The sequence below is a fragment of the Arachis stenosperma genome, chromosome 5 (genome assembly GCF_014773155.1).
Source record: "Arachis stenosperma cultivar V10309 chromosome 5, arast.V10309.gnm1.PFL2, whole genome shotgun sequence".
NCBI lineage: Eukaryota > Viridiplantae > Streptophyta > Magnoliopsida > Fabales > Fabaceae > Arachis > Arachis stenosperma.
This window is the reverse complement of record NC_080381.1, coordinates 11,621,551-11,639,610: the sequence shown is the minus strand read 5'-3', so window position 1 is coordinate 11,639,610 and position 18,060 is coordinate 11,621,551. Positions and strand designations below refer to the sequence as shown.

At 36.9% G+C, this 18,060-nt stretch overlaps 1 protein-coding gene across 1 annotated transcript; it reads right to left on the bottom strand.

Moving 5' to 3' along the window:
- Positions 1-210: 210 nt before the first annotated feature.
- LOC130980256 (vacuolar sorting protein 39) lies at positions 211-6,948 on the bottom strand. The gene is made up of 12 exons (XM_057903932.1): positions 6,352-6,948; positions 6,051-6,262; positions 5,740-5,871; positions 5,474-5,617; positions 5,146-5,258; positions 3,833-4,259; positions 3,163-3,486; positions 2,231-2,452; positions 1,827-2,069; positions 1,271-1,717; positions 1,013-1,111; positions 211-815 (listed from the first exon to the last, which is right to left on the bottom strand). Exons 1-12 carry the CDS (start codon positions 6,770-6,772, stop codon positions 612-614), a joined length of 2,988 nt encoding a protein of 995 aa, XP_057759915.1. The 5' UTR covers positions 6,773-6,948; the 3' UTR covers positions 211-611.
- Between the last annotated feature and the right edge of the window lie 11,112 nt (positions 6,949-18,060).

Sequence of the window (18,060 nt, the reverse complement as noted above, 5' to 3'; positions counted from 1 at the left end):
TTCACCATAATAGATGAATAATGAATTTAGTACCAAAAAGTGCCCACCAAAAATCAAACTGTCATTTATTTGAATTCACTAACTATCACATCAATTTGAAAAATTATAGGTGATAAACATTCTTTTTTCCTTATCACATGTATTTGTGGCAGTTAAAAGTCTACAAGATCATATGCTTAAAAGATTAATATAAATCAATGAATCAGTGAATAAGCAAATACAAGAGGCGTGACTATGTAGTATTTTGAGATTTTCAAGAGTGAACTTAAATTACAAACCAAATACCTACGAGGGCGGAGTTCAGGATGAAAGCCATAAAATTAGGTATTGAAATTTAACATCGATCATATAATGATATAATGTTGAATGATACACGAGAGGGGAAATGAGTGGAAAATCTACTGCTCCCTTCCAATGCTCAAAATACAAAAATGTGTCACACTCGTAAGTCTCTAACCCGATATTTACAACGCCAAAAAAGAAAAGGGATTAAACCGGATACACACGACAACATTCACATCAAATCTCACTTTTCAGAAGAACAAAACAAAAACGAAAAAGATCTCACAGCTGATACAACAGGACCAACAATTGAAATATGGGTTTCCTTTTCATAATCGCCTCCTCATTTGAGACCCTTTGGCCACAGCTTTCATATTTTGAGAATCTCTGAAACAGACAAAGTGCACGAGAGTGCTCCCATTCGGGTAGATTGCGAAAACACTAGTCCCTATCTTTTTGTGGCACAAAGAACACATGCTTTCACTGCTTATCTTCACAGCTGCTTTCCTCTGACTATAGAGTTCATCTTTCACCTGTGCAAAGCAAGTTGAATCATGCCAAGGAAATAACAAAATAGAAATAGCTGAATAGGCAAATGCGTTTGCATCACCACAGTACAAATACTAGAAGTAATGATATAGAACAATAAATTCATGCTACAGCGTCTAACGTCTAACTACACAATTCCTCCTCAAAATATTATGCATATTAATTATAGATGTATTCTTACCTGAAGGTTCTCACTCTGTCTCAGGCTCTTGATGACTGAGCAATTACGCTGCATTTCACTGGATTTTCTAACAAGGGGTCCAAGAAATGAAAGCAAGTCCTGCAGATAATAGATAAATCTTTTACCAGATTGAAGAGACTAAACAATATCTTACAAAAGTAAACTCTCACTGACAAAACCACTACAATCAAAAGTAGAACAACCAAAACTGACTTATGAGTGGTCTCCATCTATAGCGCAGCAGCAAGCAATGCAAACCTGTAATTTAGTCTCTCTTGGTAAAAGTTTAAGGGCATGAGCTCCATTTATTCTGTCCCATCTGCGTCCCAACAAATCAAGGACCTTATCAAGCATGATAGTAGAACCATCCTCACTAAATTCATCCCCATCCCCATCACTCCTGCTACTGTCCGTGCTGCTTGAACTAACTTTTGTGTCCTCTGCTCCTTCTATTGAAGCAATTTTCTTGGTTACTCGGGTTCCTTTAGGTTTTACTGATGTTGCTGAACCAACTTTTCGTGTGGTGGTATTCTGAGGGGACAACAGATTTATAATTTTGTCTTCAAAGCTTGCAGTTGTCCTCCGAGGATTCAAATAGATTTGCATAAGCGTAAGGTATATGTTGTTGGGATATTTAACTGATGTCTGATGCATAGACTCATACACCCGATCGCAATAAGACAAAGCCATTTCTGGAACATTAAGCTACAAATGAAAGGTACACTAAATTATATGATAAATTCACAGAGGTAGCAATGACTTAAGTGCATTAGAAACTCTGCACTAAATAAAAGAGTATATATGCTTGATTTACCTTATGAACATACAAAGATAATGCCAGTTCATGTAGGTTCATTTTTCCCAACAATATTGCACGCTCTTCATATAATGCATCTGGGGGAAAACGTTTCAGCAGAGTCTCTGGATTGTAACCAGATATACTCTCTAAGGCAGACAACAGCTTTTTCCTTGTTGGGGAATAAACCTTCTCATCCCATTTCTGTTGAGCACATAAATCCGTGTACCAATCAAGCACCTCTGAGAGATAGATGTTTACCTACATTGCAGAATAAATAAAAAGAAACTATTATTTTCATCAAGCATCAATACTGCTAATAGTAAAGCAGCTTGGTTACAGCATCATCACAAGATGTTTTTGCAATATGTTTGAATTGCTTCAGCCCATACAGCGATGATAAAATGCAAGAGATTCCTCACCATTTCACTTTGCAAATTGCCAGATATGGCATTCTCGTTCATTGCAAGCATGAGCTCCAAGTATCTAGCTTGCATGTTTGGAGAATGCTGCTTCAAATACGAGTTCACCATATCAGCTGGAATATTGCCGGACAGAAAGAGCTCAATAGTTTGTGTTGGACAGTTTTCAAGAACAAGCATGGAGAACTCTAGAACAAGTATGGGGTCTGTCCCACACAGTGGCTGCAACAGAAGTCAACCAAGTTAAAAACAGGATAAAAAGTAACTTGTGCAGAACGGATATAAAATAACAACTTTATCTTGGGTGAACTTGTATCCAAGCAAAATGGAAATTGAATACCTTTTTGGCAAATCTGTCAGTGACTAAATAAACTTTTTCATCACAGCTAGATGCCAGAAAAGGAAAACATGTATATGCCAACACAAAAAAAAACATGTATATACAATTGTTTTCAGCATACACAGTGCCATGTTATGTGTGTGTATCTGTGTGCACGTGCACATGTTTTTGGGAGTGGTGCATTATAACTTATAACACGTTCAAAATAATCTCAACTAAGGCTAAAATCTATGTTCATTTTTTTAAAGGACGTGCCCAATATATGTACCAACAATTGTTGCGGAATTGATATCACTTTACAGAAGTATAGAATCTCATATAGTCAGATTCAGATGGCACTAGGCAAATATAAAGAATTGCCATGAAAGTCCTCTAAAATTTTAAAAGGGCAAACCAGTGCACTGTGCTCCTCACATGAAGCTTGGGATGGTTAGATGTAACCCTGAGAAGCTGTTTTCAAGATTTGGATTTGAGACATGTATGTCACAAGGCAAGAACTTTACTTTTATGCTGAGGCTCACCCTCTAAGCCTTTTTAAAAACTGTAAGAAAAAATTTTGAAAGGATAGTCATCAACTAAATATAAACTTTACCTTAAGATACTCAACGATGTCCTCAGGCTTAAACCTATGGGTAATTTCTGACTGGCTAGACTTTGACTCTTCCACCAATTTGTGAAGAAGTTCAAGTGCTTCCCGGTGCAATGAGTTGAACTTGTAAAGTTCTAATAAAGCAGCATGATGATTTCCCTTTTGAAGAATTTCTTCACATATTTTCAAATCACAGTAGTTAAGACCTCTCAGTAACTCTAAAGCAGCAGAAGATTGTCCAGTAAGAAGCAATGCTTGGAGTAGAGCAGTGTCTAATATTGAAGCCATCTCCCGAGCTCCGGAGCTAATGGGTATACTACCACGTCCCTGCCATCAATAATTTCAACAATCATAACTCTTAAAATTTGAATAAAAACAGACAACTTTTTTTTATCAAATTTATAATATTTCAAAACATATTTAAGGCTATCATGTGCCCCACAGATTCATCACCAATGCTACAAATGTCCTATGAAGATCCACGGTACTTGGGTAGGTTCCTATTTTGTAATATTGTCAATAAAAAATTTCTACAATCATAAAACTAATATAGTTGGACTCCAAGTGGATAGATATCACTTTTAACTTTTACCAAGCATAATCATTGCCACCACATATTGGAGATACATTAAATTACCAAAATCAGGAGAAAAAAAGGGTTAGCCTAATTTACCTTGTTTGTTTTCTTAAATCTATTGTAGGATGCAAAGTTATTCCCAACTGCATCTAAAACAACTTCTTCCGTTCCCTCTGCAGTCGCTTTCTCTATAAAACTATTTCTCTTCTTCTGTAAATACTTTATTAGTGCCATAAGCATATTATGGCTTGTTTTTTTGGATTCAAGTGCCACATGCTCATCAGATTCTAACATATGAGATGTTGATGGGTATTCCATATCATCTGACAAGCCTGAAGAACCTCTGGGGAGATATGAAGCATCCCCATAAATGTCCAACTTCTCTGGCTCATGAACAATAGTTGTCTTTGGAAGGATAATGGACGGATATAGAGAAAGAACATAGGTTATATCTACTTGAGATGCCAGAAAATGTTCCATTGCCTCCTCATAGCTCCCATTCTCAAAAAGATAGTGGGCATATCTGAGACAACATATAAAGAAACACATTTAACAGCTTGAAAAAAAAAATGCTTAGTACAAAATTATTAGATTGAGAATTTGAAAGTAATATAGGAGAGATATTAACTACTAAGTGAATACAGGAGAGGCAAAAACTTTCATCGAACAATGTTATGCTTATCATTTACCTTGGGAATCATTTCATCCACATTAATGGACCATTAGGCATTTCTTTACCAATATTACAGGATTAAAACATAGTAGTTGGAAACTTGAAAGGAAATAATTCACTTTATCTCACATGTCAAGTCTTCGTAACGTTAACAAATATATAAAGCTGAAAAATATGCTCTATATAATATCCAAAAAAAGCTGAAGGAAGCTAAACTTTACATGAAGCATTAGTAACAGAAAAAAATAAACATTAGACATTATTATCCTTCACATGAACTCTTATTGGCAAACTGATCACAATTCATCCTGGATAAAATGTGCAAACATCAAATAGAATTCAACCATAATTATCCTATAGCAAGTTTAAAGACTACAAGTCGAGATAGAAAAAGTCTAGGGAACCAACTAGGGTGTAACCAACTTAGAGCCAACTAATTTTGAAATTCAAAAAATTAGAATATTGGGGAGTTTTTTTTTTTGTAATGAACTTATTTTTTAACTAGTTGGCTCGAAGTTGGCTTCACCCTAGTTGGTTCCCTAGCGGGATCGGTCTAGATATTAGTGTGTAATTAACTTATTTCCATGCAAAAAAGCTTAAATAAGTTTCTTAGTGACAGAACCTTTCTTAAGGATTAACCAGTGCTATAAAATGATATAATGAACTTAAAACACAAAAGCAATCATCCTAATGGTTTGTTTAATTAAAAGGAAAAAATCTCATAATGGCATATAACCTAATATGAATAGACCCCTCCTTTGCAGCACGCAGACTTGCATCTTCAGGTGGAAGGAGCTTGCATAATGACAAGGCCTCCTCAAAGTTTCCGGATGCTGTTAATTGGACAATCTGCAACAAAATGACAGAACTGTTAACTTATTGGTTAAAAACTTTAACACATAAAATCAAATATGTACAACATTCTATTTCTATAACAAGAAATCATAAAAAGGAGTAATTTGGTTCACTTTTTTGTCCCTGACAACCTTAAGAACCAGAAAGCCAGAAACAGATGGTATGGCAAAAGAGCAAAGATATCTATTGTATCATAATAAAGGCAAGACCTGGGCTCCAAGAGGAACAGGGAAGAGGCCGTGTATAGAATTATCTAAAGCAAGTATCACAGAGTTATTGCTGTGTCGGATATGGCGAACATTTCGAAGAACAACTGTTTGAATCAGCGGATAAGGATCACGGAGGGATCGAATCTGCAAAATGCAAGAATTACAAAACAATTTAAGTACACAACAAGTATCCACAGCTTCTCTTACAAATTACAATAATAAAGGAACAGTTACACATTTTCAAAGAAACTCAGTTAGACAACTACCTCCACAAATCTTGGCAGTAGAGCCGCCGCATATGGCTTCTGAATTACAACCTCCGTGGGTGCCTCCGACCAACAAATCCTACCTTCTGGAAGAAGCTTCCCATTCTGGTCCACAAATACCCCAATATTCTCCTGAAATGAACAATAATAAGTCAACAAGAATACTAAGAATCTACAATATACAGCAGAACAAAAAAAGAAAAAAGAAAAAGAAAGTAACAGCAGCATTGCATATGGATTTCATTTTCCAGTGAAGTAAATCATCATCACATATTCACAGTTTTCAAATTCAAGTAGATAATAGCAGATACCTTTCCGAGAAGAAGCTCTCCGGAAGGGAGAGAAACTACTAGCGGTGGCGCAAGTCTACCGGAAGTGAAGACCTCAGATAAAGCGCCGTTTGTAGCGTTGAGAATGACATACTCTCTTCGAATCCCCAAACAGATATTCTCACCGCACCAACACATGGACTTCACCACGTCCGGAACACCGAACTCCTTCACCTCCACGAATCCCCTCCCACCTGCAACCACACACAACCACATTCCATAACAGAATCTCAACAAATTAGCTAACGGTTGTGTTTGTAACGGAAAAAATTATGATAATAACCGTCATGTCGGAAGATGCAGACGCGCTTCTGGCGAGCGAAGCAGAGGAAGCCGCGGCGATCGTCCCAATCAAAGGCGTTGGCGCCCTTGGCCTTGGTGATGACGGCGAAGGTCTCAAAGGAAGGGAGGCGGTGGAAGGCGATGGATTCGGAGAGAGAGAGGAGGAGCTCCCTGGAGTGGAGGACCTCCATGGAGATGAGAGGCCTCCTGGCGAAACCGGCGAGGGTCTTCTCGAGCGCGTAAGGTTCTTGGTGGAGGGGAGAGTGGTGATCGGAGGGTTGTGAGTGTGACTGGGGAGAGTAGATGCGGAGAGATCCATCGGAGCATGCGGCGAGGAGCTTGGAGCCGTAGGATTCGACGGCATCGATCTTGGAAGGGCAATCGGCAACCAGCTCCACACAGTCGTAAGCGCTGTGCACCATCTTCAACTTTTCAAGTTTACTCAATTCAATTCCGACATTATTTTGGACTTGAAGCTTACTCCCCTCAGCCCGCGGAGGAAACGCCCCAGAAAGGCAGCAGCACCCGCAGTTATGTGTCTCTGACTCTCTCTCAAGGGAGGGGTCAAACCGTCAAACCAGGCAGAGAAATGATTAGGTAAATACTTCACTTGCATAAGTTAGCTAAACAAGATTTAAATCAACTCGTTACTAGACTTTCTTAGTTTCTTTTAAGAAAAATGATTAATTCTTTTTCTATACTAACTATAGTTTTTACTTTTTACCAAAACAAAGAAATTCTTGCTCTTACTAATAGTTGGAGTGATTGCATAAAGAGCCGATAGAAAATTGTGTGATTCATTGAAATAATTACTGAATATTAAGCTGATTAAAATATAATCTGAAGACCAACTTGATTTAAGTGTGAAGTTTCAAATACCAAACTGAGTATTTATTCAAAAATTATTATATAATTGATTTTTAAAGCTATTTTTAATTATAATTATATTATATATATAAATATAAATTAACTATTAAATTAACTAATTCTTATTGAATAAACATTTAATACAACACATACATTAAAAATAAATTATAGATATAATTATTAATCTAGGAACTAGTTTTTTTTATACATATAAAATTATTATTCTATTTATTCTTTTAATTTATTTTTTATTTATACATTTTCTTTCGATTTTTTTTTTGAACTTTTAATCTTCTTTACACATGACTTTAACTTTTCAACAAACAAGTAGATTAATTGATAAAGAGGATTTATTCATTAGACAATAGGTATTGAGTTTAAATTTTTAAATAAGTAAGTAGGTTAAATTCAAATGAAAGATTTTTATCATTCAAATAATTTTATTCCTATTAAACAAAATTCTTTTTTTAAGAATAAATAACACTTAATTCAGTGAATAGCATTTTGACTATCACAATGTATAATTTAGTATATATGAATTCAAATTAAGGTAATTTAAAAGGCATTACAATTAAATATTTTTTTAACCATTTGAGTCAAAGACTCAAGGCTATATATTCATTTTCGATTAGGTTGCATTTGTTTGTTTAGACATAGACAGTAATTAGTAATTACATAGATACAGTGGTACATATTTACTGTTAGTTTGTTGAGATACGAATTTTAGTTGGATACAATGGTATACAGATACACACAAAATACATGTTTTTAATGTCTCTTCCTTCTCTGTCAGTCTTTTACCTCTCTTCAGATTCTTTTTCTCTGTCATAGATTCTGTCACTGCCGCCATGCCTCCCTCCTCCAACAGTCTTCTCTCTCTATTGCCGCAATCTTCTTTGTTGCGTTCTTAAATTTGTATCTCCTCCGCACTCTTCTGTCGTCGCCTTTTTTGGATTTGCATCGCTGCCGCCACTTGTCCAGATCTATTGTCCTCACCGTCCATCCCTCACGACACAGAGTCACAGCACTATCCAACCCTCTCAACGTAACAAGTCAGTGTCGCCATACAACGCTTGTGACCCAGGAAATCGCAGCACCTTCCTCTGCCCCTTCTCTCACCATCTCCTTCATCTCTTTCATTCTCCTATGATTTTTTTTTTATTTTGGTTATGGTTACTGTGATTATTGCCTCTGTTTTCTCTGTCTTTTTTTATTTTTTGAGATAAATGATGATTATTAAAAAATTTATCAATGATTTTTTGATAATTATAGATGATGATGAAGATGATAAATCTGATAATGGTAGCAATGGTGGTAGTAGATGGTGATGGTGGCTGTAGATGATGGTAGTTATGGATACAATGGTGTTATTGGTGAGGATAAATTTGTGTATACCAGTGTACTCTTATGTATAATGTGTTGAGTTAAGAAATTAACTAATATAATTGATGATGACAAACATTGGTCTATTGTGCTAATTACCCAATTAGTTTTAATTATGTTGGTTTAGTGTTACAGGCCAAAACATATATGAAGCCGCAACCCAAGTGAATAAGAAAAATATAAATAAGGCTGGTGGGCTATAACATAAATAGAAGCCCAAAGAAAAATAAAGAAAGAAATCAGACGGACCAAGCAAATCAAGACCAGATCCAAGCCTGACTTGAATTCAGCAAGCAATTCCCTCTCACTTGCTTTCACCAAATCAACGTACACTTTTTCCCTCTTGATCAGAAATCACAGAAGAAAGAGAGAGCTTCTTCCCTAAGCTATTCACCAAAGAAGCAAGAAAGAGAAAAGTTAAGCAAATGGTAGAAGTCCAATCACCCACATCAATCCGTATCAAGAAGAGGTCAGAAGCTAAAGGTGATTTTATTTTCTTCTACATGCATCTCATTTTTCTTCTCTTCTTCCCAACTCTCTGCTAGTCCAAAAATGCGATTCATGGAAAAGTTGATTTCTATTCAACTCTGCTGTGTATCTACGGTCACAAATAAGCCTTGGGGACCAAGTAGTTTCTCAATAGCCAAGATCTGGGTTTACCATTGAAGATATCTATTTTCTACTTTTCTATGATTTTCGGTCAACAAGAGAAGGTCAGAACACAATTTCCTTTCTGAGGATTATTGGAAAAAAGTGAGAAAATGGGTTGGTGAAGCACAAAGATCAAGAAGTTGACCTAGGAAGAAGAACCTAGCAACATGCAAGGAGATAAAGAAAGTTTGATGTTCATTCAGAAGCCAAGGAGAGAGAACCAGAGTTTAGTGAGTTGCGTTCTGAGAAGAGTTTTCTGAAGAAGTTCCTCTACTTGGACAGTGCTTTCTTTCAAAGAAGCATTCCGCCAAAAATGAAGAACTAAATAAGAGACATGCAAATATGGTTTATCACATAGCTAAGAAGCTGTTGAAGAGTCAATCTCCTTCATGTTTTACAGATTGTATTTTACTTTTCAATGTTTATCTTTCTGTAATTTCTTGAGTGAAAAGGCATAATGAGAGATCTCAAGTAAAAGCCAAAGAGTGAAAAAGGCTGAGTGATACACTTGAATGAAAAACCTAGAGTTATTACAGATTTCTTTAGGTTGGTGTTGTGTCTTGTATCTTGTACCTGTGAGGTATCCCTTTCTTAGTTGGTTAGAACTAAGAGTGAAGAGTTGAGTATTAGCATAGCCAAAGTCAAGTTAGGTTAGAACTTGAATGTGAAAGAATTGTGTCAATCCTGTGGAATTGGTGTATGTAATACTTTAACTATAGTGGAAATTCCACCACTGTTGTGGTGGAGACTGAATGTAGGTTGCATTGTACAAAGTAACTGAACTAGGATACATGATGGTGTCAGCTTCTCTCTTCTCTGCTCTGTTCTATTTTCTGATATTCATGAGACAAAAATAAATTATCTCATAAATTTTCCACTGCTGAGTTCAAACAGAATCAGAATTGAAAGTTTGTTTTAAAGGGTTATTTCAGTAACATAAAAGAAAGGTATAGATTTAACCCCCTTCTCTAAGCCTACTACAACCTTCAATAATGTTGCCAAACAAGATAAAAATTTGTGTGTGCTCATGTCTATGTACTGTTGTGTCTTTGTGTCTCTGTCCATTACTGATTAAGACAACAAACATACAGAGCCTTATTGATAATGCCACCGTAGATTATAATGTTACCTTTCAGTTAATAGTACATTCAAAAATTGTAAAAATATATCCTATTAACGATTTTTTTTATCTATATCACTTTTTTTTAGATTAGTAGTGAACAACTCGACCTTTTTAGGGAGAACAGAGTACTAATGTCAAGTAATTAAATTTAATTCCCTTCAACATTTCCATCAAGGACCAAAATCAACCACAAAAACAGACGATAAACATAAACTAATAAACAAGTAAACAATACATACAGGATCAAAACATTCTTCAAATGTAATACGTTGAATTGGATTTTTTTGTTGTGTACTTCCATCACCTGTGCTGCATAAGAAGGCAATGTACTCACTTTTCCCACTTTATCCATCTATAATCATTGATTATTGCCCTTGATTCCCACTCTTTTCTTTACTTGTATTTACTTTCTTCTTTGAACTCTACATTTGTGTTCTGGAATATATGTTTTATGTTGCTTGTCTTGTTTCTTAAAAATCTCAACTCCCAATTTGTATCCATATTTCCATATAGCCACTTTACAATGTATTTATTATCAACCATCATTTTTATATCTTCTTCTTTTACTCCTACCTCTTCGAGAACAAATTGCAAGGACATTTGTAGTCCAACCAGTAATGCATCTCCCATTGACTCATGACTCACCAAATCGCCCATATAACAGTGTATTTCTTCATTTGGTTCCTGTAAATATGCACCAACATAAAATATATTTCTATCTGATTTATACCAAATACAGTTCCACCATATCCATTTCTTGTTTTCTTCAAATTGCATTTCTCTCCTATATACACGACTTATCACTTTTTTCACCTCATACTATTGGTTTACTATTGTTTTTACTTTTTTCCACTCACTTTTCCATAAAACAACTTTATTCTCAAAGATTTTACTATTCCTACAATTCCAAACAGTCCACAAAATAGCAAAGAATAACATAATCTATTTTTTTGACATATTGCACACATCACAATTGATCCAACCCTCATACCAAGTTCTAACATCATTTACTTCTACCCAACACACAACCCGCATTCAAGGCCATATACCATAATTTTGAGCAAAAAGAGCAATGAAGAAAAAGGTGGTTTATGATTCCCTTCCTAATTAGTTTGTCCTTTTTATTCAGCCCATATGTTATCACAAACCACACGAGCATTTCAATTCTAGGTGGTACCAACCCTCTCCATAGATCATCAAAGATATGCTTCATAGTTGGCTCCCCATATATTTTTCCTTCGGCGATATTGATGAATGATTTCACATTGTATCTTCTATCCAAGCTAAATCTCCATGAGGCATTATCTCTGTTACCTGCACATAAGAACACACTATCTAAAATGTTATTTAATTCTTCTATTTGTACTCTCTCCCTCACAAAAAAATTCCTTCGCCATCGGAGACTCCACACCCATGATGAACCGATCCACACCCCACACTCATATATAGTGCTATTCTTCTTATTTGAAACTGCAAATAGCCTTAGAAATTTATCTTGGAGTGATACATTCCCAACCCATATATCTTTCCACAACCTTGTTTCTTTACCATTTCCAACACATTTTCTCCGTCCCTCCTTGTAAATTTCTCTGTACAACTCATTCTTCTTTGCAAGGTTCACAATCTCCTTCCATGGACCATTGGATCCTTTATCATTGTGCTCTTCAACCAGCATTTTCTTGTACATCATAACAAGATTCAATTACTCTCTTTCACAGTGGTTTATTTTCATCCGGTACCTCCACCACTACTTAAACAACATGGCTGCATTTTTTATTTCTATATCCCCAACTCCAAGTCCTCTGTGTTCTCTAGGCTTTTGAATAGTGCTCCATTTGATTGTTGGCATAAATTTCTGTTCTTTTTTATTTCCCCGGAAGAATTTCTTTTGCACCTGCATAATTTTCTTTGCAACTTCTTTTGGCATCTTAAAGAGGCCAAGAAAATACATAGGCAGGCTATTTATCACAGATTTTATAATTACCAATCTCTCCGCCTTTGTTAACAAACTCGACTTCCAGCTACTTAGCTTCCTTTCTATCTTATCCAAGATCAGTTTCCACGTTGCAACTCTTCTTGGACTTGCTCCCAATGGAATGCCAAGGTATGTAATAGGTAGTATTCTTACCTCACAACCCATTGCCTCATTCAATCCTCTTATGTCCTCTTGTTTGCAATTCACCGGGATGATGATTGACTTTTGAAAGTTGATATTTAGCCTTGACATCAAGCCAAACCACTTTAGAATTCTTTTATGATTTCTCAGGACCCCAGGTTTAGGAAGGTAGAAGAGAATAGTATCGTCCGTAAACTGAAGGTGTGAAAACGATACCCCTCTTTTACCCACCACTAAACCATCTATCATCTGTACACTTAATGCTCGTTCCACCAGTTTATTTAGGACCTCAGCCACCAAGACAAACAAGAACGGTGATATCGAATCACCCTGTCTGAGTCCTCTTTTCATGCAGAACGGTTTAGTCGGGGAGCCATTTACCATGACTGACATGGTTGCTGTCTCCAACATTCCTTGTATCCATCCCCTCCACGTAATCCCAAACCCCATTCTCTGAAGCACATGATCAAGAAAATTCCACCTAACGGAGTCATATGCATTTTTGAAATCTAATTTTACCACAACTCCTGCTTTATTTGTTTTTTTTCAACCAAGACACTGTTTCACATGCTATAAGTGCCCCATCTAAAATCTGGCGACTCTGCACAAATGTTGTTTGAACCTCCCCAGTTAACTCTTGCATGAGCGGTTTCAGCCTTGCTACCATCAATTTTGATATCACCTTATAAATGCACCCGACCATGCTTATTGGTCATAGGTCATTTATCTCTTTTCCGCCTCCCGGTTTTGTAGCCAATACCACCCATTTTACATTGATTTCTTCCGGCATCTTCCTTTCAACAAAGAAACCCTTCACCATACTTGAGAACTCCTTTCCCAATGTACCCCACGTTTTCTTTATAAATTCAAGGTTGTATCCATCCGGACCCGGCGCTCTTGTTGACACGCATGACCATATCGCATTATGTATTTCTTCATAAGTTGGGATTATTTCTAGCTTCTCTGCCTACTCAGCTGTAATTCTTGGTAGGAGGCCATATTCAATGTAAACTTCTGGCACCTCTTCTTGTGTATTGATGAGCGGTTAATTTATACGCTTTTTGGTATTATTTTTAGGTAGTTTCTAGTATGTTTTAGTTACTTGTTGGTATATTTTTATTAGTTTTTATGCAAAAATTATATTTCTAGACTTTACTATGAGTTTCTGTATTTTTCTGTGATTTCAGATATTTTCTGGCTGAAATTGAGGGACCTGAGCAAAAATCTGATCCAGAGGCTGAGAAAGAACTGCAGATGCTTTTGGATTCTGACCTCCCTGCATTCAAAGTGGATTTTCTGGAGTTACAGAAACCCAATTTGCACGCTCTCAACGGCGTTAGAAAGTAGACATCCTGGGCTTTCCAGCAATATATAATAGTCCATACTTTGCCCAAGATTTGATGGCCCAAACCGGCGTTCAAAGTCACCCTCAGAATTCCCAGCGTTAAACGCCCAAACTGGCACAAGAATGGGAGTTAAACGCCCAAACTGGCACCAAAACGGGAGTTAAACGCCAAGAAGAGTCTCTACACGAAAAATGCTTCATTGCTCAGCCCAAGCACACACCAAGTGGGCCCGGAAGCGGATTTTTATGTCATTTACTCATCTCTGTACACCCTAGGCTACTAGTTTCTTATAAATAGGACCTTTTACTATTGTATTTTCATCTTGGTTCTTCTGGTTCCCTCTCTGGGGCCGAAACCAATGATCACTTTTGGTAGCTATCTTTGTTTTGATGCTATCTTAGACCTTTGGAGGCTGGCCATTCGGCCATGCCTAGACCTTGTTCTTATGTATTTTCAACGGTGGAGTTTCTACGCACCATAGATTAAGGTGTGGAGCTCTGCTGTACCTCGAGTATTAATGCAATTACTATTGTTCTTCCATTCAATTCCACTTGTTCTTTTACCAAGATATCACTTGTTCTTCAACATGATGAAGGTGATGATTGACGCCCATCACCATTCTCACCCATGAACAAGGTGACTGACAACCATTCTTGTTCTACAAGCATCTGAGGCTTAGTGAATATCTCTTGGATTCCTGATTGCACGATGCATGGTTGATCGCCTGACAACCGAGTGCTCGCCTGACAAACGAGCCAACCATTCCGTGAGATCAGAGTCTTCGTGGTATAGGCAAGAACTGACGGCAGCATTCAAGAGAATCTGGAAGGTCTAACCTTGTCTGTGGTATTCTGAGTAGGATTCAATGATTGAATGACTGTGACGTGCTTCAAACCTGTAACCTACTGGGCGTTAGTGACAGACGCAAAAGAGTGATTCTATTCCGGTAGGGAGGGAACCAAACCGGTGATTGGCAGTACTGTGACAGAGTGCGTGCATTAGCTTTCACTGCGCGGATGGGAGGTAGCTGCTGACAACAGTGAACCCACAGCTTGCCATGGAAAGGAGTAAGAAAGGATGGATGAAGACAGTAGGAAGCAGAGAGACGGAAGGGAAGGCATCTTCATGCGCTTATCTGAAGTTCCTACCATGAATTACATAAGTATCTCTATCTTTATCTTTATGCTTTATTCGTTTATCACTATACCCATTTGAGTCTGCCTGACTGAGATTTACAAGGTGACCAAAAGAGTGATTCTATTCCGGTAGGGAGGGAACCAAACCGGTGATTGGCAGTACTGTGACAGAGTGCGTGCATTAGCTTTCACTGCGCGATGGGAGGTAGCTGCTGACAACAGTGAACCCTACACGAGCTTGCCATGGAAAGGAGTAAGAAAGATTGGATGAAGACAGTAGAAGCAGAGAGACGGAAGGGAAGGCATCTTCATGCGCTTATCTGAAGTTCCTACCATGAATTACATAAGTATCTCTATCTTTATCTTTATGCTTTATTCGTTTATCACTATACCCATTTGAGTCTGCCTGACTGAGATTTACAAGGTGACCATAGCTTGCTTCATACCAACATCTCCGTGGGATCGACCCTTACTCACGTAAGGTATTACTTGGACGACCCAGTGCACTTGCTGGTTAGTTGTGTGAAGTTGTAGTGTTCACAATTTCGCGCACCAAGTTTTTGGCGCCGTTGCCGGGGATTGTTTGAGTATGGACAACTGACGGTTCATCTTGTTGCTTAGATTAGGTATTATTTTTTTTCAGAGTTCTTAAGAATGAATTCTAGTGTTTCAAGGTGATGTTCTTATCATCACCAAGGCTGATTGATCATCATCAATTTAGCTCTTGAATGCAATGTCCTGCTGAAGCTTAGCCGGCCATGTCTAATTCCTTTAGACTAAAGCTTTAGACTAACATTGCATGATTCCTGGAATTCTCATTAGAATTTTGATACCTTAATTTCCTTTCACTTAATTTTCGAAAAAAAAATTTACAAAATCATAAAAACCAAAAATATTTCTTGTTTAAGTCTAGTGTCTCACTTTAAGTTTGGTGTCAATTGCATGTTTCTGTTCTTCTTGCATTTTTTCGAATTTGTGCATGTGTCTTCATTAGTCTTCAAGTTGTTCTTGATGATTTTCTTGTTTTGATCTTTGAATTCTATTGACTTGAGTGTTTTGTGTTTCTCATATGCATTCTCATGTGTTAGTGTCAGTATATACAAACTGCTAAGTTTGGTGTCTTGCATGCATTGTTATTTGATTTTAATTGCATTTTGATTATTTCTTCATTATTAAAAATCCAAAAATATTTTTTATTTGTGTCTTTTCAGTCAATATACAGAATTGAAGATTCAGAACATACTGCAGGATCACACAGAAAAAGCTTGGCATTCAAAAATGCCCAGTGAAGAAGACAGACTGGCGTTTAAACGCCAGCCAGGGTGCCTGGTTGGGCGTTTAACGCCCAAAAGGGTAGTAGTTTGGGCGTTAAACGCCAGAATGTGCACCATTCTGGGCGTTTAACGCCAGGATGGCACAAGGGGGAAGATTTTGTTTTCAAAATCAATTTTTTTTCAAGTTTTCAAAGTTTTTCAAAATCAAATCTTTTTCAAATCATATCTTTTCAATTAAATGTTTTCAAAATCAATTTCTTTCCTTTTTCAAAAATACTTACTAACAATTAATGATTTGATTGAACATTTTTTGCCTTTTCTGTTGAGAAAGGTTTTATGTTTGAATCATATCTTTTCTTGTTAGGCAAGTCATTAATTTTTAAAATCATATCTTTTAAAATTGTTTTCAAATCATATTTTCTCAATCACATTTTTTAAACCAATCATATCTTCTTAACCACATCTTTTCCAAAATAGTTTTCAATCAAATCTTTTTGATTTCTAATTTCAAAATCTTTTTCAAAAATCACTTGATTTCTTTTTCACTCTTATTTTCGAAAATCAATTAAGTGTTTTTCAAAAATGTTTTCAAAATATTTTAATTAATTTTTGAAAAATTACTTCCCTCCTTCTCACATCCTTCTATTTATGGAGTACCACTCCTTCTCAATGCACAATTCGAACCTTATCTAAGTAAAGTTCGAATTCTTCTTCTCCTTCTTCTTTCTATTTCTCTTTTCCTCTGACACCTCAAGGAATCTCTATACTGTGACATAGAGGATTCCACACTTTCTTGTTCTCTTCTCTTTCATATGAGCAGGAGCAGAGACAAAGGCATTCTTGTTGAAGCTGACCCTGAACCCGAAAGGACCTTGAAGAGAAAGCTAAGAGAAGCCAAAGCACAACTTTCTTTAGAGGACCTGACCGATTCTTCAAAGAAGAGAAGACATGGCAGCCGAAAACAACAACAATGCAACAATGCAGGAAGGTGCTGGGTGACTTTACTGCACCTACTCCTGATTTTTATGGGAGAAGCATCTCTCCCTGCCATTGGAGCAAACAACTTTGAGCTTAAGCCTCAATTAGTTTCTCTAATGCAACAGAATTGCAAGTTCCATGGACTTCCAATGAAAGATCCTCATCAGTTCTTAGCTGAATTCTTGCAATCTGTGACACAGTCAAGACTAATGGGGTTGACCCTGAGTCTATAGACTGATGCTATTCCCTTTTGCTGTAAAGACAGAGCTAGAATATGGTTGGACTCTCAACCTAAAGAAAGCCTGGACTCTTGGGAAAAGCTAGTCAATGCCTTCTTGGCAAGTTCTTTCCACCTCAAAATTGAGTAGCTTAGAGTGGAAGTCCAAACCTTCAGACAGAAGGATGGAGAATCCCTCTATAGCTTGGGAAAGATACAAACAATTAATCAAAATGTCCCTCAGACATGCTTTCTGATGGAGCATCATAGGTATTTCTATGATGGTCTCTCTGAACTATCTAAGATGTCCTTGGATAGCTCTGCTGGAGGATCTCTCTCTGAAGAGACGCCTACAGAGGCTCAAGAGCTAATTGAAATGGTTGCAAATAACCATTCATGTACACTTCTGAAAGGAATCCTGTGAACAATGGGACTAATCAGAAGAAAGGAGTTCTTGAGATTGACACTCTGAACGCCATTTTGGCTCAGAATAATATTGACTCAACAAGTCAATTTGATTTCTCAAAGTCTGTCTGGAATGCAAAATGCACCAAACAGTACTAAGGATGCTTCATCTAAGGAAGAAGCTTATGATCCTGAGAACCCTTCAATGGAAGAG